The following is a 21,964-nucleotide window of genomic DNA, read 5'->3' as shown; positions in this document are numbered from 1 at the left end:
AGAATTCGTCTGTATGCGGCGTTCATAAGACTCTTCCAGAAAGCTCTTACGAACAAGATAAGAATGTTCCAAATTTCACTTTTTTAAATTAAACCAAATAATAATAAATACTCCCTGTTCAATATTATTTATCTTTTCAAAAATTAAATTATATCATATTAATTTAATATTTTTAGTAAAAATATTTTAATATTTTAAAATAATATAAAAAATTCTATAAATTACAATTTTTTATATATAAATATCGGACGGAGGGAGTTTTTTTTTCTTACTGAATAGATTGTGAGGACAATAGAAGAGACCTTGTCTCCATTGGTTGCCGAATGCCGCCTAATGGCTGCACGGATTCTTTTGGAATTCTGCCTGCCACTACGTAGACGTTTTGCTTGCCACAATGATTTCAATTATTAATTTGGGGCGTGTGGACGTAATGGAGGCGAGTCTCTAATTAAGAATATTAAAATGAATATGTGAATATATTAGGAATGATAAGACTAGAAATAAAATTATGCGGGAGAAGGTGGAAGTGGAAGGATAAAATAAGGAAAGGGTGGTTGAAATAGTTTAAGCATGTGTGTACACGCCTCAGTGAAGAGATACGAGAGGCTGGTTATAGGTAGTATGTGGAAGGACAAAGTAAGTCGAAAAAATATTGGAGAGAACTGATTAAAGAGAACAGTATGTAAATTTATATTATCAAGAAAATGAAACTAGATAAAAAGGACTGAATCTCACATATTAGGGTACCAGATTAGTAGGGGTAGAATATTGTCTTACTTGTGAGGATCTAGACTTGTTAGTATTTGTCACAGTACTAATCCTACACTTATAGTTCTCGCTTTTGGTGTCTATCGTCTTATGTTATTTTATTGTGTTTCGACTACCATTCTATTTTAATTTGTTGGTTATTGCTTCTTTTGGTCGACCCTGCACTATTTTTCTAATTTTACTGCTAAGTTTTCTTTATTGGTTTCTTCATCCTTTTCTTCCTATTATTGGGTTTGACGTATTCAAATCGAAGGTCTTTTAAAAATGATATTTCTACTTTCACGAGCTAGTGACTTGTATTTACTTTGCCTTTTTCAGATTCGACTTAGTGAGATATCATTGAATATATTATCATTGTTGTTAAGATTCTGAATACAAATTTGTTTATATCTTAATTTCTTGATTTCAAGAATATGTCGACCTTGTTATGAAATATACAATATATCTTTTAAAAAAATATGTTAAAAATTTAAATAAATTAAACTTATCTCAGAAATTCTAATTTAAATCTGATAAAAATTGTGATGTCTACCCAAATAATTTATTAGAGCAGTCAAAAGAATTCTGTTTCAAATGATGAAAACCACAACATTTTTAGTGGATGTGCCAGTTTGGAGATAAAGCTGAAATTTAATATTTAAATGAAATAAGCCAGAATAATTACTTTTTGTAATTATAAGTAGTAGAATTTCATTTTGTGATCTTTTAGCAGAAATTTAGAGATACAGTATTTGTTTGCATTACTTAGAGAAACACAGCATTGGTTGTCACACAAGAAAATTCCAACAACTGAAGTTTTACTTGCAGTGGTTATTCACTTCATTGGAAGGGAACCTTTTTTTTTGTGTACTATTTTGCAATCAAACAACATTTTCAATCTACCAAGTTATGTGGTCTCTATAGCTACAGACATGTTGCTGCCGACCATCATATTCATACTGGCTAAAAACACCCATCTCTTTAAAAATGAGAAAATTAACTTTTTTTATAATTATAATAGAAAAAATATGTTACATAAATATTGGTTATGTTTATCTTATTCTTACTCGTAACTAAGACCTTCATCTCACGTCAATCAGTAAAAAATTTATACATAAAATGTAATATTTCACTAAAAAATATAAAATTGAATTACAATCAGACAAATAATTTAAAACGTAGATAATCCAATTGAGATTTGAGCCAGCATGCGTAGAAATTGACTTCAACCAACAGAAAAATATGACATAAGCCATCGACTCCTTACCTAATAAGGATAACACTAAATCATAACTAAGCTGTATTGGGAAAGAAATTATTACTGACTCCTGTTCTTTCTTTTTTTTATTATTTTTGTTTTAATTCGTTTTACTCTTTATAGAAAGTTATCTTATTTTATGATAATCTTTTCAAATACCAGAAATATAATTCAGAGATAAGTGTCGAAATAAATTTAAATTATAGCTTTTTTTTGAGTTTCATATCTAAATATTGAAAGTTTGAGTTTTATTTTTATACTATTACTTTTTTGTTTGAGAAACATACATCTCTCTTTTATACCACTTTCATCATGGTATATGTAATATATTCTCTCCGCTTTTAATTTATTCTCAGTGTTTAAATACACATATCGAAAATATTTTTTACTTGCTGCCACAAAATTTTTTATATTTTTTAATTGTTTATGTTATACTCGGTACACTAGTAAAATTTTTTACTAAAAATATATGTACGTGCATATCTAATACAAAATAAGAAAAACGTAAAAAAAATAAATTAAATATTAGGAGCGAAAAATTATATATGATGGGGTAGATTTTTAAAAATAAAATAGTATCAATTTCTATTTGGTGGGGGGGGGAGCATGAAATATGAAATATTTAAAAATATTTTATAAATAATTTTTTTTAAAGAAAAGGATGGGGTTGTCGCATGGGAGGGGAGGATGAAACATGAAATATTTAAAAATATTTATAAATGATTTTTTTTTAAAGAAAAGGATGGGGTTGTCGCATGGGAAGGGGTAGCGGAGGAGATGGTGTAGTGAGAGAAGTAAAATAATTAAAAATTTTATATGAATAGTAATCTTTAATTTTTAATTAATATGAATTTTTTATGTATATAAAATATTTTATCTATGTCCAATGCTATGTATCAAAGTTTTTTTATATAAACGAGAGAGTGCATTACACACTACTGAGGTGTGTTTCTCAAATTAAAAAGTGATAGTTTAGGTATGAAAATCATACTTTCAATAGTTTGGATATAAAAATTTTTTAAAAAAAAATTATGTTTTTGACGTTTATCTCTATAATTTATATAGTTTCTAAATATTTAATTTTTTTTAAAAAAAAATTATAGATTCTATACGTATAAATTCACATCAATTAGTTAGTTTAAACTTTATATTTCAAATTACGATAATTTTTTTTGGAACGGACGTAATATTTAGTAATACTTTTAATCAGTGTCTTGAATATGTTCTTTTTTGTTTTTTTTGAAAAGAAGTCATCAAGGAGTTGTAATAATGTATTTAAATTAAGTTTTTCAAAACATTATATCGTAATCGTGATTTATTCATTCTTTAAATATCAACACTCCTTACCATAATCAACATTTACATTAAAACATGGAAGATGGTAAATAACAGCAAAACAGAGAACGCACGAAGACTCATCGAACAATTGGGATCTTTAGGGACACCACTGGATCCTGCATTAACATCAAGAAATTAACATTTAGTCTAATCATAAAAACATTTTAATAATCCAATTTATAGATAATTCTTTTTGTTTAATTATGAAATTAAATGTCTATGAAGATCTTTATTCATGGTACAAACGTTTGAATTTTCAATAATTTTGTAGCCACTGCAAGCTCTTTGGTCTCTCCTAGTGTTGTTAGTTAACATAGAGGAATACTACTAAACAATAAAATAAACTTTCTCTGATGGTACAATTGAATAGTAAATTTTTTGAAAATGTCAGATGATAGGTTGATGTTTCGATAAAAATATTCTAAATAAATATTTTTTTTTAAAAAAATTATATATTTATATCATCTTAAATTAAGAGAGATAATTTAACTTACCATCCCGCGAAGGCGGAGGGGGTGGAGGACTCGGAACAAGCAGCTGGACTCCTTTACAATCAGCTCCAAATACACCTGTGCCATTCACAAATGTTTTACTACTTATATATATTGATAGAATTAACTTTTAATGCAATATTTCATAAAGATGTACATGAAAATTTAATTACATAACATGCTGAAAAAAATATTCTATTGCAATCACTATTTCATATGTATATATTTTACATGAACTGATATGTATATTATTATTAGATTCACATAAGAACATGCATATATATAATAATTGTTTTAGACATATAAAATTAGTATCAATATGATTGACAAAATAAAATATTCAGAACCATGTAGTAGTCCTAAGCAAATTGGTATTTGTAATTAAATAATCCTTTGGCTAAATTATTACTTTGACAATTATGGTTTTGAACGGTTAACCTCGTCATTGCGAAAAAAATAATACAAACATATTTATAGAAAAGCAAAAAAAAATGTTTAGAAAATTTCTTTTTGCTTTCTATTAATGTATTATATTATGTGCTGTTTTCCCCCAAACAGATTATTATCGAAAAAGTTATTGTGATATTTTTAATAAGGTATGAAGTTTTTAAGTTTACAACAAAAATCTAATATTAATACTATTATAATGGTTATCTAAAGATAATAAGTTAGCCATGTGTATGTAATATGTTGGTTTATTAACATTTTAATATTAAGGTCTTAATATATCAATTTGTTATATTTTGGAGTTAATATTTTAATATTAATATCTTAATATATTAATTTGTTATATATTGGAGTTACAAATATGTTAAATGATTCAACCGTTAGTGCCTCGATTCATTGTTGCCGTTGGTGGACATTTCTTTACTGCTTCTTCATTGGCAGTTAGAAAATGCATACCTTGACTTTTGTCCGTTGACTTGAACTTATTAGTATTATATACCATACAAAAATTTAAACTTTTATCGAAATTTTATACTATATACATTTGACACGAAAAAAAAAAAGAAGAAGAGAGAATTGGGTTGGAAAGGGGAACTCACATTGATCAAAACAAGGTAGCTCAGGTACATCCATTAAATTTTCGGAGCCTTCGTTGCATTGGCAGTAATGTTTCGTTCCATTAACTTCACATTTTCCATTATTACACCATACAAAACTGCAAGCTGCCACAAAAATTAAAAATCAAATATTCCTTTGTTATTATTTTTTAATTTTTTTTTTAAAGAAAATGTTTGATGGAAATAATAGAAATTACGATCAAAAATGTTGACGGGTGCTAGAGAGGAAGGTGGTGGCAAGGCTGCTTGACTCCCACAACCTAAATGGAGCGTACCTGAAATCAAGAGCCCCTAATTAGCCCTTTCAATTCAGCCCATTTAACATATATATAACTATGTCGTATTGTTTTAGATTTTATTTTCATTAAAAAAAAATGACTTATATCGTACTAAATATACAGAAATAGACTCACAGTTGGGGGCATTGCATGCAGGGAAAGTAATAGGGCCAAGTTGAATTTGTTTCCAACCAGGATCACAAATACATTCGAATCCCAGGCCAGCAAATTCTCCAGTCTCTACACACTTCCCTTTGGCACAATCCACAAACTTGCATGGTCCATCTATTTATCAAAACAATATAACATTAATTTACTTTCCAAATACTAATGATCATGTCATATACTAGAACTTGTGTACAAATCAAAGGTAAAGTTTCTATCGCGATATTGTTTCTTTTTATTTTCTCAAAGTACCTAAATTACCTTTTAGGTCAAATGTCTTAACTTTTTTAAAAAATTCATATTTTTTACTTATAGTTAATCTTAGAAGTTCACGACTTTCAAGAGAGAAAAAAGAGAGTAAAGCTCAGGAATTTTACGAAAGACTTAATACTCAAATAATTTTATATCACAAAAGAATTAACGTTAAATTGACGTACCATGTGGAAGGCTAGGTGTGGGTTCTACTGCCACTCCTTTGCAATCAGCTCCGAAAACGCCTGTTCAATTAACGAATATTTATTTGAGTGGATCGATTAGACTGATATGATCAACGAAATGATAATTTTCGTTATAATTTGAGATTTCCAATTAATTGTCAAACAAAAATAATAAATGCATAATTTATCTTTAGTGATTATCCTTGTAAATTCTAATCATAACGCAAAGCTTGAACGTCAATAGCCTCTTGATCATAATTGTCCAATTTAACATTCTTTAATTCTTATTTATTATGCTAAGAGAATTATTTTTCCTATAGTAACTGACAAATTGGTGCTTAAAAAATTTAAAATTTTAATTTACCGAAAATAAAGATTGGGTTAAAAGAGGAAACTTACATTTATCAAGACAAGGTAGCTTAGACATATTCATGTATTGGGAAGAGCCTTCATTACATTTGCAATAATGTTGTCCCATTCCACTAATTTCACATTTTCCATCACCACACCATATTAAACTACAAGCTGTGACAAAATAACAAAGCAAAAATAAATAAAATTCTACTTCTAAGTGTCCAAATAACAAAATTATTCATCAACGACAAAAAAAAATATACGAATAAACAAAAGTATTATCCTTGCAAGTAACAAAATCAAAGCGGATTTTACTAAGCACTTAGTAATTTATATGACATATTTGAGATTTTTAAAAGTCAAACAACGAAAATAAAATATTTTGAATGATTAATCATTACTATTTATTATACTGCCTAAAATAGAAGGAAAAAAAATAAAGGGAGAAGGAAAATTACGATCGGTAATGTTAAAGGGTGAGCTTTGAGGAGATGGATGTGGCGACGGTATATGACTCTTACAACCAAAATCGAGTGTACCTGCAATTTCAAACGCTTTACTGATTGATTTCACGATTTAAATTTTTAAGATTATCAGTAAGATCGAAATAACTTTATTTTATGTTGTTTGTTTGCCCAAACTTTTGAGAGACTATAAAGTGATTTTTATTCTACAAAAAGAAAAGTGCATATTTTTTTTAAAAATTTCTTTGGTAAGCTTATGGAAGAAAATAAGTGTTTTGGGAAATAAATGCCAACTTTTTATTAAAAAAATAGTAATATATTGTAAAGCGATTTTAAAAGTTCGATCAAACGAGTAAATTGAACGAGGAGACTCACAGTTGGGAAGAGTGCATGCTGGAATAGTAAGAGGGCCAAGTTGAATTTGTGTCCAACCAGGATCACATTCACATTTGAATCCAAGTCCCAGAAATTCTCCAGTTTCTACACACTTGCCTTTAACACAATCCACTTTTTCACATATTCCACCTGTATATACATCAAATGTTAAAAGAATTAAGATTATTATTAGTTATTATAAATAAATAACTATAAAAAATAAGTAGAACAAATATGAACCTGCAGATCCATAAGCTATGTTAAAGATGAATATGTAAATAAAAATGGCAAGATTGAGAGTAAAATAGAAAGAGTAAATTCTCATTTTGTTTACCAAAGAATTGAAACTTTCTTAATGTTTTTTCCAACATTTATACCATTTCAATAACGGCCCAACAAGATTTATTGGATTCACCACTCACACTTTGAGAACCTCGCCCTTTAATTTATTACTTGTGGGAACTAGTTGTTGGATCGTTGATAAATTTTAATTTTCATCTTTGTGATATGTGATCGATGACTCATACTATTCAATATTTGGTTAACTAATTAATTTATGTAATTTAGGTGTCTTTTACCTAATACTTAGAATCGCCAAGTAAATACAAAAACGAAATTCAACGTATCCTCTTTTTCATCAATAACTTCTTCTTTGACCTCGAAATGTTTTTAAAAATGGCGCCAACACTTTTCATGAGTACCTGAACAATAACTGACACACCTTGAACAATTCCTGATTAAAATTAAATTGTTTATCATTCAATAAAAAATGAACGAATAAATAGGAAATTTAAAATAGTGGAATTGAAAACTTACCTATGCAAGTGAAGCAAAACTAGTGAGTACTGATAGAGTCAATGAGTTTGGATGAGACATCCAAAGTAAATTATCAATAATATATGTTGGAGTTCTTCCATTTAATTTGCCAACAAAATAACTTGTCTACTCATTTATGCATCGTAAGAAAATGAGTCCTTAGTAAATTTAAAACAACTTAAAAAGAAAAATAAAGCGTACACAGATACTATTCTATAAAAAAATATAAATGTTCTGTGCACGAATGCGCAAGTCCAATCTTGTATTGTAGTTGCTAAAACTCTCAAGACTTTTCAAGTTGAGGAACCAACCTCTATTAATCACAAGCACGAATATCCATGTGAGCGAGAGCAACTATTTTATTACTCCAAAAAATAAAATGGAACACTTGTAAACCAGAGGCAATAACTTGTATGTTGATATAAGTATAATTATTCTCAACATAAAGTTTCTTCAAACGATCTAATTTAGGTATAATTATATCACGTAACCAGGGACAGTTAGCCAAACTCAATTCTCTAATATAAGGGCACTTAGTAGGAATAAACTTGGATAAATTATTTTCACTTCCCGCTACATTTTCCGATTTCAACTCTTGCAAAGAGGGAATTATTTCTAAACCATAAAAACACATCGTTAAAAAATAAACATTTAGTTAGATGAAGAACAGTAAGACATTTCATCTGGTAATAGTAAAGCAGGATCAATCCATGTAGTAGGAAAAGTTGTTGTGTTTTTAAGAATATCTTCAACTTTTTTGAGGTTTGAGAATTGAACAACAGCTCATCCTTGAAACAAAACCCTAATTTCTCTACGGCATATCACATAAAATACAACTGAGTTAAATATGGAATTCTAATTTCACATTATTTCGGTAGTTTTTGTTATTATCTAAATTCGAATTTATTTTTAAATATAATTTAAATAGTGATAATTAATGAAAACAAATTAAAAAATACAAAAAAAGAAGAGAAGAGGAAAATGTGAAAACAAACAGTTTTCATTTAAAGAGAAATTCTTAAATCAATCTCGTTTTTAAGGGATTTGTGTATTTAAGTGTATCTTTTAAAATATCTGGTATAAACTGAAAATAGAGATAATATTAGCATATATATATATATATATATAGATGATAGAGATGTAGGTCTAGTTAGGCAGTTTCCCATAAAATAGGCTTCACCAATTACATGAATAAAAAATAAACAAATATCTTTTAGCACAAGTTTTAAAATGCACCGATTGTATTTTACCATTTGTTAATGATCACTAACAAATATATATAAATCTTAAAGAAAAACAAAACAAACAAGACATATATGTATGGTAGGAACTTTACTCTCTAATTTCACGGGTGGGATCAGGTAAGGATGTACATAAGTCTTATTATCGTCTTTGTGGGGTAGAGAGGTTGTTTTTAATTCACCACCCGATTCCACAAACAATAACCTGCAACCCTTTAACCACCAGTTCTCCGACATAACCAGTCCAATAACGGCTAGTATATCCGTTGTACCACCAGCAAACACCCACCAAATGAACAATGAAAAGTGCAGATCCACCGATAACCCCACCAATCCCCACCCCAACTCCAATAATCCCAATTCAATGCCACAGAGAAACAACAATATTCCTCCACCACCAAAAGTTTGACAAATACCAAGACAATAAAAAGGCTAATTTCAGTCAACCAGTGCAGCAAACAGCTAGAAACCAAAATCCCCAATGAAAAACCAATAACGAGTCCATGAACAACAAAAGGAAAATTCTATTGAGGTAAGCCGACCATGGAAGAAATTCGAAAAACTTAAATTTCAATTTTCACGTCTGGATAAAATAGCTTATTTCGATCTGAACCATGTTTACTTGGATTTTGCTAATGATGTAGATTATAACCATGTTTTATATGTTGACATTGGACTCCAGACTTTAAACCAGCGGAAGAAACATCTATTGTTCCTGTTGGGATTTTGATACATCAACTATCATGGCACCTTTTCGATTGGCAAATTGTGTCAAGATTAATTGGTCATATTGGGAGGGCTGTGGCTCCAGATCAAGTGACTTACTCGAAATCTAGAGGAAATGTGGCCAAGGTTAAAGTGGAGATTGACTGAATCAGAAATGCAAGAATGGTATGACAATAAAATAACAAGAGACAAAACAAATGAGGCCATGTCTGAAGCAATTTTTTCAGAAATATCGAAAACTAATACAAGGCAATGAACTCTTCTTCAGTAAGCTTTATTCAGAGGCTTCCTTGTTGAATTACTTTGTTTCTGTAGAACCATAATCCTCTTCAAAGTCAGATTGACAACTAAAAACTATCAAAAATGGTAAACACTACAAGTACCAAAATGATGTTTACCATCTCCTAGGAGACTTGCTGATTTTCTTCAGGAGGTACATTAACATATCCTAGATTTGGAATTAAAAGACGGAATTTCTGCTTAGCATAACTGGAGCTTAAGAAAGCAGATAAAATCAATGCTAACCGTAGGCAAATGTGTTTGTCTGTCATGGCGAGAGGGCATGCACACCAGAAGATTTTCACAGGGAGAGCAAATTGGAGAAACAGAAAAATAATGACATTACTTTGTCTAAGAATTGGACTACAAATATATCTTACCCTCAAAGGCTCTAATCTCTGTCCTTGAAGTTCAATAGTACCACTGTTGAACTTAAAAAGTTTACAAACTATTCTACGCTTAAATCATCAATAAGGTTTACAAACTATTCTACGCCTAAATCATCAATAGTACCCCAGTAGAACTTATTAAGTTCACAAACCATTTTGCGCCAAAATCATCAATAGTACCGCTGTTGAACTTAAAAGGTTCAAAAACTATTCTACGCCTAAATCATGAAGTATAAATTTTATGGACGTTACACACAAGTACATTTTTCTTAATCTCAAGCACAGAAAGAGCTTCTTGTTGTGTCTATCCTTCTCATTTTTTCAGATAGACTATACCTTCACACAAAGATCTTTTATTCACGCAAAGCATGAACTTAGATAAGGCAAAATATTTGGTATAATTTGCTTTTACTCAAAATACACGTCTTACTACAAGTATCTCAATTTGGGGAGCAGAAAAGAGAGTGACCTAACTTCATAATTGCCAAGTAAATACGAAACTGAACTTCTTTAGCTCTTCCTTTTCATTGGTAACTGCCTCCCTAACCATGAAATCCTTCAGGAAATGGCGCCAGCACTTGTTCCGGGTATCTGCACAGCAGTTGCCATCCCTTCTGCTTATGAGAAACTCGTTGCAGATTCCCTGCCAAATAAGCAAATGATAAGAAGAATATACATTTAAAACCTTAAAGAGAAAATGGAAAAACAAGTTAAATCTATGTTTGAGAACATTACAAGTGCAAATGCAGAAAAACTAGTTGGCATTGATAGAGTCAATGCGTTTGGATGAGACATCCAAAGTAAGTTGTCAATTATATATTTCAGCAAGCATCCATGAGATTCCTGTGGAACGTTGAGCCTTATATCTAGCTTTAAGAGTTCAATATGAGGTATCACTTGTGTTGGAATTCGTCCAATTGGTATGCTCCACAATCTATGTCCTTGTTTGCCCAGTTCAGAAAAGCTTGTCTTCATCATTCATGCATTGTAAGAAAATGTCTAGTCAGTATGATTGAAATAACAGTGATATATTAGAAGATCTAAAGGATGTTCATGTACCTGAGCACGAATGATTAAGGCCAATCCAATACGGTTGCTAAGTTTTGTAAGATGACTTCTCAATTGGAGGAACCAAGCTCTATTGATCTTCTCAACATGAGGAACCAAAGAAATCCCTGTGGTCTTCAAAAACTTTGGAGTTCCACTCGGAGCTAAAGATGATTTAAATGTTCTACCAACATATTGGAAAGAACATAAATTTGGAACTGAAACAACACTTTTCCTTGAATAATTATAATTGTACAGTTGTGTGAACATCAAGGTTAGTTTCCTAAGTGAAGGACTCGAAATTTTGACACGCTTAGATGTCTCACAAGGACCAATGATCAGAGTTTCAAGATAAGGAAAATCTGAAATGAAGTGTTCATGATCAAAACCAACCGGAAATGTGGGACATTCCAAGTGAAATTCCCGCAACATTTTACAAGCACGGATGTCCATATTAACTGCAAGGTTGCTGCTATTATAGTGAACAAAATGGAACACTTGTAAACTCGGGGCAATAACTTGTACATCGGTAATAGAAGGATAAGAACCTACCAACTGCACACAAAGCTTCTTCAATCGATCTACTTTGGGTAACATAACAGACCTTAATGCCTTGCAATTCACCAATTTCAATTCTCTAATATTAGGGCACTTACTAATAAATATTGACAAGGTTTCTCCAGTTATATGGACGTTATCTAACTCTACTTCTTCCAAATTAGAAAAATTCGCTTCATCACTGAACAATAGTTTATGAATTCCACATCTAGTTAGATGAACAACTGTAAGACATTTCGACTGAAAAATAAACGGAATCGAGTAATTAATACACCCAAATCTCAAATATACCTCATGGAAATCAATTCCGTTGATCAATTTCATTATATCGTTGATATTCTCATGATGCTTAAATTGAACACGAATTACCCTTTTCTCCGCCTTGATCAACTCAGGTTGAGAGGTTTCGAGAGAAGAACGTATCCATTCCAAGAACTTGTTATGTGATTCTTGTATAACAGCAGCGGGTGTAGTTGGGGTTTTTTCAAAGAAGATTGATTCGTCAAATTCGAGAGGGAAGTATGAAGGTGTGTTGCTATGCCAATTCTTCGAAACAAGACGGGCATGGAAGAGTTGTTCAGATTTAAGGTAGGATAAAATGGAATGAAGAACATGATCGGGCAATCGGGAAGTTGGATCGCCGGAATCACTATCGGAAATTCTTAGTTTTTTAGCAATTTCTTCAACGTTTTGAGAAATGGGGCAGAGCTCAGCCATGGCGTGGCCTGGAAAACTGAAATCAGATGAAAGAAAAACCCCCAAATCATACATCACCTTTGATTTTAGACTAAAAAATTAATACTCACACTCTCTATTTATATATGTAAAACAAATATTAATATAAAATTGAAATATAATTTTAATATTTAAGATATTTTAAAATTAAAAAAAATTATTTTAACTCTCAAAATTCACGTGTTAATATTATATTTTGTGTGCTTTTATTTATTTATGTTCTTCAATTGCGCTTTATTATATTTAAAAATTGTATGTCCGTTAATTTAGTAACAAAATAAAAAATTGTCGAGATATACTATGTATCAAGCAAGATTAGCGAACATCATTTAATTTTATTTTTGAAAAATAAAATAAAATTGTGTTAAACTCAATATTTTTGAATGAAAAATAACTAAATTTAAAAGCAAATACTCATTTTTTCAATTTTTAATTTAATTCAATACAAAAAAAAAAAAAAACTCACATTCAAGTAAAGGTAAAAAAAAGGAACTTTGTATTGATTGCTAATAGTATTTCTATTATATACAAGAGTGAAAAGAAAGGACGATCAAGGTAAAAATATAATTTTACATTAATAAAAATTTATTAAGAAAAATAATAAATAATTCTAGAAACATCTTTTTATAAATGAAGTGAATAATGATCAAGGTAAAAATGTAATTTCACACTAACAAAAATATATCAAGAATGATAACAAGAAGATTAAATAGTTTTAGAAACATCTTAAGTTATTGTTATTACCATTAACTTATTTTGTTATTACTTCATTTTCTTTTCTTTTATGAGTTATCGTGATATCTATTTTATTATTACTCTATTTTACTATTACTTTAATTTAATTCTTAATATTTTTTCAACTCATTATGCTTGGAAAAAATGTTACTTTTTTTTATATCAATTTATCATGAATTAATTATTTTCATCTTTAATTTGGTTAAAACTATCCAAAAAATGACATTAAATAAAAATAGCAATTATCTTATAAGTTAGCACACTTGGGTTCGAGGGCAATCCTTCAAGACACGACTTCAACTTGTTCATACGACTATCAGTCTCACAATATAGTGAATGCCTATGATGGTGACCACTGACATGTGATGTTTGGACATAAAATCGAGTCTTTGTGAATGGACAAAGCTAGGTGTTCTTATTTTACGATGATTGGGACGATTGCTTCCATTATTGACCAGAAAGACATCAAATTATCCTTTAGGTGTTTCAACTGCATAGGTGGCTCGATCAAGGTCAAAGTTGACATAAGCCTTCAAGACACGACTTCAAGCTGTTAATATCACTTCCAGTCTCATGGTGACTCAATCAAGGTAAAATCTTTAGTTAACGTTATTGACCCTCACAATTCTTAAATAAATGAATAAACTTGATAATTTTTTTATTTATAGAAATATGAACATTGAGAGCAATCCTATGGTTTTGACATCTGTCTCAAATTATTATTCGTAATAAAGTATAATATGATAAGTTAAAATATTAGATTATTATAATCATGTCAGAAATTTTATTTTCTATGAATTTCCTTAATTATGTTTGTAATTATTTTAAACTATTGATGTAGTTTAATAATTTTTTATATTTTATATTATTTTACTATGTTGTAAATTAAGATTTTAAACCTTTCTCTGTATTAAGCAAAGACGATTGATTTGTGTTACGTCCATGTTTTGCCTTTTAACACACTGTATAATCAGACATAACCATACAAATATTCTTTTAATTTGCATAGTAACTCCCACACATATAAACTAGAGAAAGACTAAAATTACATAAAAACTAATTATTTCAAAAACAAAAATAACAAGTAAGATCCAAACAATTAATGATAATAATTTCAAAAAACCTAGCTACCCCACCCCCACCCCAACCTATCATCACACTACCTAAACATAAACCCTAAACACCAAAACAAATATTTTTTTTTTCCAGAAATTTATAATAAACTAAATAAAAATAGCTCCAAATAATGAAACCACCAAAACCCCAACCACATTAATCAATTGGGCTGCACCACTAGTAGAAGGCCCAGTAGTATGATCTGCAACTTGATTAGGTGGGCTTGCTGGTTCCAATACTTTAACAATCATTTTTAGGCCCCTTTCACAATGACCCGATACTCCACTAATGAAATAAAACAGGCCGGGTCGATCCAATTTGAATTCGGATTTTCCATTGTTTGAAAAATAAATCGGGTGCACCGATTTGCACTTCTCGTACTCCTCTTGCGTTACCGCCAACACCGAGTCCTTTTTGTACGCAAACGCTACACGTAAACACGATCGAGTTAATTTATATACACTAACAATATTAATATAATATAATATAATTTTACAATGAATAGACAGAGTACGACTACTTACTTAAAGTGTCGTTAACCTTGAACCTATTTTTGGCAGCCCATTCGTTGTATAGTTGATCATCTTTAGGGATGATCCATCCTTTCTCACCACCAACAGTAAATTGAGTTGAAAAAACAGTGAAGAAATGAAAAGAAGAGAAAAAGACCAAGTATAGAAATGCTTTAGAGGAAGTCATGATGGAAGACTTGAATTTTTTTTTTCGTTTTTTTTTTTGTGAATTGTGAGTTTGAGATGTGAATTATGGCTCATTTGAGTGTTTAAGAAGGAGAAGTAGTTATGTTTTTTGAGTTATTTGGGGAGGATTTTTGGGTGCATGACTTGTGGAATCAGTTAATGGGGGTAGGAAGTTAGCAAAATAATATAATTAAAATAAAAGTTCTTCATTTGACTCGGTATTACTGTTTTTCAAACGTCATTTTTAATATCTAGTAATTGCTGAAAATTAAAATTAATTTAAACTGGTCATTATCTAGCTAGTAAGGTTATTCACATAGAAATGAAGCTGAGATTTTAATTTTATGGATTTTGAATTTTTATATTGACTATGTTAAGGATAATAATTTGATTTTTATATATATTTAATGAATTTTTTAATACATATTTTCGGCAAAATCTGCTTTTTTTCAAAAAACCTTCGGTTTACATTATTCATTGTGTTTGTAAAAAATGATAACTATATTACTCCATGTATTAATATGCATCGTGATTTCCGCACAACGAAATAATTGGAAGCAGTTCAAAATTGAAGGACTATTAAGTGACCGTTTTGTTAATGGATTAATACTAAGCATAAAATTTGGAATTAATTATACTTGTTACGTGTTTGATTGTGAGCTTGCGGTATTAGCTAAAATGATATAATGAAATTTATACTTAAAAGCATGAAATTTTTATTCTCATAATATGAAGTAGGATTATTTATTCTGAATTTTTTAGATATAAATTCTGATTTTGAATCAAAAGTCATTTTTAGCATAAATAGTTAATCATCAATAGTTCAACATGGTTCTAATTTGGAAAAGGTCAACTGAAATTTATGGTTAGGTATATCAAATTCATAGGTTCATGTTGAATTTAAATGAATTAAAATGACCGAGTTACTAATAAATTGATGAATTTGAGTTAATCAAAATTGATTGAATTAATAAAGACATTATTACTGACTTGCCCAACAATTACTTAGCTGAAATAAATTAAAAAGTGAATCAACATAAAATGAATTAAAAAGCGGATCAAAACCTAACCACTCGAATGTTTAAAATGAATTAAAAAGCGGATCAAAACCTACCCACTCGAATGTTTACCAAAATTTTATTTTATTTCATTGTCTTATATAATATTTAGTATACAAATAAACTAAATAAAATTAAACGACATGAAACATTCTTGTGTTCAATAAAAAGTCAAACAATATTGTTGACACATGAAAAAAATTGTGATCTCATGCCTTTTTAAATGAAATTTAATGTTGTTGACACATGAAACAAAGTTTCGGTGGTTAATGAGATGGGTGAACTCTATATGAGAAGAACAACTTTCACATATAGCAAATATAAAATTCATATTTGTATGTTATACCAAAGTTTACATAACATATATATGTATAAATTGTTATACATATATAATTGAAACGAATTGTATAAAATGAGAAAGAGAGAAATTACATATACAATTTGAATTTATATAAAACGAGTAAAGCAAAAGACACTTGAGTAGGGAATATTCAATTGAATCGAATTGTATAAAACGAGAAAGAGAGAAATTATATACAATTTGAATTTGTATAAAATGAGAAAAGAAAGAAAGGTAAAAGAGACTTGGGCAGAAAATATTTGTATTGTATAATTATAAGTGTATAAGATGGAGATATATGTATTTGCATGTGTATATACAATTTTCTCTCACTTTATACAATTAGAAACACAGTTTATACATTTCTATTGTATAAAGCGAGAGAGGTGAGCTACAGGAAGCGAGCGAGACGGGAAGAGTGGCGAGCGAGAATATGAGGGAGAGAGGGACTGACAAACAGTTAGCTATGGAATACAAATAAATTAAACGGTAGCTACTATATTTATTTTATATTATTAGTTTGTCATTCTATACAATTATCCCTTATAAGAATTGGGCAATTCTCCTCTATTTGAGCTAACTCCCTTTACTTAAATGACTCAAAAAATTGTAGCTCAACCCTATCAAATCACGGGTTAGATCACACCGGCCCGACGGGCCTTGTACATATTGACAGCTCTAGGTGTAAGTTAGATCTAAGACTTAATTTAACATGGAAAAATTACGCAATAAACCAAATTTATACTATTTAATTACTCATCATAGCTATAGTTGCTATACTTACCACTCGCGACTAACATTATACATTAATTACGTGGGTTGACTTCGAATTTATATAATTAGTCATGTTAGTATATGTATAATTTACCAAAATATAAAAATACATATGTATAATATACACTTATTTAACTTATATACATATACAATTCATCTCTGTCCCACTCACTGCCTTCTCTGGCTCGCCTCTCTCCTCCCTCTCTCAATCTCGCTCGCCTTATATACAAATGTATATGTACAATATACAATTATATACATATACAATTCACCTCTCTCTCATTCTTTGCTACCTCTCTTGATCTCGCTCGCTTCTCTCCTCCGTCTTCCAGTCTTGCTCGCCTCTCTCCTCCCTCTCCCAATATCTCTTTCCATATATACAAATACATATGTATGATATAAAATTATCTAACCAATATATATACATCTTTGTTTGGACTTCGATAAATGTCAATTGTATATATGTATATTGGTTAGATAATTATATATTATACATATGTAATTGTATATATGGATAGAGAGACTGAGAGAGGGAGGAGAGAGGCGAGCAAGCAAAGACAGAGAGTGGGAGAGAGTTGAATTGTATATGTATATAGGATAAAAAATTGTATATTATACATATTTATTTGTATATCCTGGCGAATTATACATATACAAAAACATGACTAATTATATAAACTTAAACTCAGCACACGTAATTAATGTATTATGTTAGTCGCGAGTGATAATTATAGCAAACTATAGCTATGATGAATAATTAAATAATATAAATTTGCTTATCCGCATAATTTTTCCTAAAAATAAAGAGTTACTTATATTGTACTTGTATATAGTTGTTGAGAAAATATGAATAAATTGGGCCAAAGTTAGGATTTATATGATTTGTGTTGTTTCGATTCCCCATAATAGCTATCTCTGATTTTCCTGTCTATCCAACGTTACGATTGCCGGATCATATTTTACATTTGATATTTTCCTACATAAGTTTTCATGATATTGTTACCAAACGTTGGTATCGTAACACCCCATCTCTCTTGTCTTTCGATGAGTCTATTTTCTTATCAGAAAATAAACGTAACATGAAATTCTCAGATTGGATCCTTGACTCTCCTGAGACATCAAAAAGTATGTTAATTAAGGCTGAGAAACGGATACTAAGTATTCAATTTATTTCTTTTCATCATAATGTGATTAATTTTAAAAATCTTATGGATGAAAATAATTTCCATGAGGTGTATTTGAAGTTAAATAATTCTCTTTACTTTTTGCCTCATATTTTTCAGTCCCATGTCTTAGTCTTCTTCATTTAAGTTGTTGATGAATATGTGCTCAATGGTGAAGCAAAATTTTCTTTTTTACAAGAGTTGAAATTGGATGGTGTTTGGTTTTATGGAGAATCTTTGTCAAGGCTTATTAGTAAGTACCCTTGTATTAGATGAGATTGGTCAATTGTGAGAGACAATATTTGAGGAACTATACAATGCCAGAGATGTTTATAGTTTTGTCTAATTTAGACGATTTGGAGAAGCTTTATGTGAATCGTTATGATTATATGAGAAGCATACGAGTTATTGCTTCATATGATTTGTGTTGTTTACCCTATTAATTGCAACAACAATGCAGTTTATATGGATATTTGTTCACTTGGATTGTGGGAGGTTTTCAGTCGGTCTCAATAAAGACTTGTGTTCAGATTTTCCTCATCTCAAAACATTGTATTTTCATTGTTTCAATAGAAGCATAATCCTCTTCTGCTTCCTCACAACTATCAAAAAAGATCAACATTAACCAAAATGATGTTTACCATCTTCTGGGGATTTTTTTACTTCAAGAGGTACACTCACTATGGTACATTAATATATCCTAGCATAACTGGAACTTAAGAAACCTGATAAAAGCCTATGCTTGTTTCATGGCAAGAGGACAAGTACATCAAAAGATTTTCACATGGAGAGCAAATTGGAGAAACAATTTTAAAATCACAATACGTTGTCTCTCAATTGGACTAGAAATAAATCTTACCCTCAAAGGCTCAAACTATTCTGTGTCCTTGATTCAATAATACCACTGTTAAACTTAATGGGATCACAAATCATTCTGCGTCTAAATCATCAATAGTAACACTGTTGAACTTAAAAGGTTCACAAACTATTCTATGCCTAAATCAAGAATATATATTTTGTGGACGTTACATACAAGTATATTTTTCTTTAATGCACAAAAAGAGCTTTTTGTTGTGTCTATCCATCTCTTTTTTCAGATAGACTACACCTTCGAACAAAAAAATTTTATTCACACAAAGAATGAAGCTAGATAAGGTAAAATATATGGTATAATTTGCATTTACTCAATACAAACATGCCTTGAGACAATATATAGTATAATTTGCATTTACTCCAACACACATATGTCTTACTACAAAGTATCTCAATTTGGCCAACAGAAAAGAGAGTGACCTAACTTGATAATTGCCAAGTAAATATGAAATTGATAGTTATCCTTAATTACTCGTTCATTTTGACAAATCATGAAAAAAATTATTTTACCCTACTGATTGCAAAAACAATGCAATTTACATGGATATTCGTGCTTGTACAATATTACGGAAATTTTACTTAGATTGTGAGAGATTTCCAATGAAGACTTATGCTCAGATTTTCCTCATCTTGAAACTTTATATTTTGATTGTAAGACACGAAAGTATACCCAAAATCCAAGTCAATTACTTAGAATTTTGACCTTTATCTTTTACTAAATGACTTGAAATTTCTACTCCCAATTTATCTTCTTTCAAATACATAGGTACAACATATTAACCTTGTTTAGCACCAAGTGATTCTTCAAAGCTCGTAGAGACCAGGATTGAACTACTTATTAAAGCACCTACGATCAATATTGCTTGGTTCAAGAAATCGATAATTCACCTTATTAAAGCATTTGGAATGAGGTATGTACATATTTTAATTTTAATGAATATCTAACTATTCGATTATCGTCTATGAGAATTATTAAAAAAAAATTCATGAAATGTTGAAGATCACAAAGTTTTCTGAAAATTAATTTGAATACTCCAATTATATATATATATATATATATATATATATATATATATATATATATATATTCATGGATGTTTGATTTATATATATATATATATATATATATAAATCAAACATCCGAATCAAGTATACAAAATAGGGTTCTTCTTTCTTCTAAAAAGGGGCAAAATATATTTGAGTCCGGAGCCTAAAGGCTAAAAAATGTTAACAAAAATTTCAAAACGGTATATGAAATTTCTTTTTAACCAAAAGGGCAAAACCGCTCGCGAAGTAGCGATTTTGTCCACTGAAAAAAGCAAAATCGCTGCTATAGCAGCGATTTGTTAAATTTGTTTTTTTTTTTATAAAAAAAAAATTATAACAAAATCGCTCCCTCGGGAGCGATTTTCAAAATAAAAATCTTTTTTTTAATATTTCTTTTATATGTCGTTGCTTAGGCAGCGACTTGTGTATAATTTTTTTAAATTAATATTTTTTGCTTCTTTTTTTTTTATAAAAAAAGTTTAAATCAATTTTTTATTTATTTTTTAAATCAAATAGCTACCAAGGCAATGATTTTTAATTAATTTTTTTTTAAAAAAAATAAATCGCTGCCAAGGCAGCAATTTTAAATCAATTTTTTTTAGTGATTTAATTTTTAAAAATTAAAAAAGAAATAATTAAAAATCGCAGCAATTTAATTTTAAAAAAAATATTTTTTTCATTTAAACTTTTTTAAATAAAAGAAGCAAAAAAAATAAAAATTAAGGTAATATCGCTGCATAAGCAGCGACTTACTTAAAAAGGTTATAAAAAAATTGAAAATTGAAAATCGCTCCCTCGGGAGCGATTTTGCTTTTTCCAATGGACAAAATCGCTACTTCGCGAGCGATTTTGTCCTTTTGGTTAAAAAGAAATTTCATATACCGTTTTAAAATTTTTATTAATATTTTTTACCCTTTAGACTTCGGACTCAAATATATTTGATCCAACGAGACGAAGTGTTGTGAATTATTTATTAGTGAATCGCTATAATATAAAAAAGTTTGACATACATGCACATATTTTTATTTAAGCTTACAACTACTCTAGGTATATTTATGTTTCAGTTTCCAATGGTATATGAATTTTCACTGCTTTAATATTTTAAGTAAAAATAAATAAATTATGAGATCTTCTGTTCAAATTTTAATAGATATATTGTGAATTTTTTTTCTGAATAGTTAAATTTTGATGGATAAAATTAAATAATTATATATATTATGAGGTAAAAAATATCTTCTGAAATTAACTGAAAAATGAATAAAACAGATCCAATATTAAAATTATAAAGAAAAATTCAAGTTATTCGATAATTATGTATATTTTTCTCCATTGCATGCTTTTATTGTACTTTATTTTTTTCTCAATGTATAGAGGGACAAATTTATTAAATTATAATTA

General features: G+C 29.3%; 2 protein-coding genes and 1 long non-coding RNA gene across 3 annotated transcripts; 1 reads left to right on the top strand and 2 right to left on the bottom strand.

Moving 5' to 3' along the window:
- Positions 1-3,302: 3,302 nt before the first annotated feature.
- Positions 3,303-9,132, bottom strand: LOC101264203 (uncharacterized). The gene is made up of 10 exons (XM_019212739.3): positions 7,212-9,132; positions 6,972-7,121; positions 6,591-6,671; positions 6,178-6,303; positions 5,779-5,838; positions 5,312-5,461; positions 5,096-5,173; positions 4,881-5,003; positions 3,838-3,912; positions 3,303-3,459 (listed from the first exon to the last, which is right to left on the bottom strand). The coding sequence occupies exons 1-10, from the start codon at positions 7,294-7,296 to the stop codon at positions 3,365-3,367; spliced, it is 1,023 nt and encodes a 340-aa protein (XP_019068284.2). The 5' UTR covers positions 7,297-9,132; the 3' UTR covers positions 3,303-3,364.
- A 290-nt stretch (positions 9,133-9,422) lies between these two features.
- Positions 9,423-10,428, top strand: LOC138347322 (uncharacterized). The gene is made up of 2 exons (XR_011220181.1): positions 9,423-9,560; positions 9,711-10,428. It is a non-coding gene; the product is annotated as an uncharacterized lncRNA (long non-coding RNA).
- Positions 10,429-10,813: 385 nt separating this feature from the next.
- On the bottom strand, positions 10,814-12,832 carry LOC101256367 (F-box/LRR-repeat protein At3g03360). Its single transcript, XM_004235680.5, has 3 exons — positions 11,482-12,832; positions 11,158-11,391; positions 10,814-11,065 (listed from the first exon to the last, which is right to left on the bottom strand). The coding sequence occupies exons 1-3, from the start codon at positions 12,796-12,798 to the stop codon at positions 10,898-10,900; spliced, it is 1,719 nt and encodes a 572-aa protein (XP_004235728.1). The 5' UTR covers positions 12,799-12,832; the 3' UTR covers positions 10,814-10,897.
- Between the last annotated feature and the right edge of the window lie 9,132 nt (positions 12,833-21,964).

This window comes from Solanum lycopersicum, chromosome 3 (genome assembly GCF_036512215.1).
Source record: "Solanum lycopersicum chromosome 3, SLM_r2.1".
Lineage (NCBI taxonomy): Eukaryota > Viridiplantae > Streptophyta > Magnoliopsida > Solanales > Solanaceae > Solanum > Solanum lycopersicum.
Note: the sequence above shows the minus strand (reverse complement) of the source record. Positions and strands in the feature narration are given on the sequence as shown.

What these genes read in the sequence shown, in the direction of transcription:
- LOC101264203 (XM_019212739.3), bottom strand. Translation starts at nt 7,296, where the DNA reads ATGAGAATTTACTCTTTCTATTTTACTCTCAATCTTGCCATTTTTATT. An exon ending in GCTACCTTGTCTTGATAAAT is followed by an intron (nt 5,839 to 6,177) that starts GTAAGTTTCCTC and finishes TTAATTGAACAG; the next exon opens with GCGTTTTCGGAGCTGATTGC. An exon ending in TGCATGCAATGCCCCCAACT is followed by an intron (nt 5,174 to 5,311) that starts GTGAGTCTATTT and finishes TCTTGATTTCAG; the next exon opens with GTACGCTCCATTTAGGTTGT.
- LOC101256367 (XM_004235680.5), bottom strand. Translation starts at nt 12,798, where the DNA reads ATGTATGATTTGGGGGTTTTTCTTTCATCTGATTTCAGTTTTCCAGGC. An exon ending in CCTTAATCATTCGTGCTCAG is followed by an intron (nt 11,392 to 11,481) that starts GTACATGAACAT and finishes TGAATGATGAAG; the next exon opens with ACAAGCTTTTCTGAACTGGG. An exon ending in GTTTTTCTGCATTTGCACTT is followed by an intron (nt 11,066 to 11,157) that starts GTAATGTTCTCA and finishes CTTATTTGGCAG; the next exon opens with GGAATCTGCAACGAGTTTCT.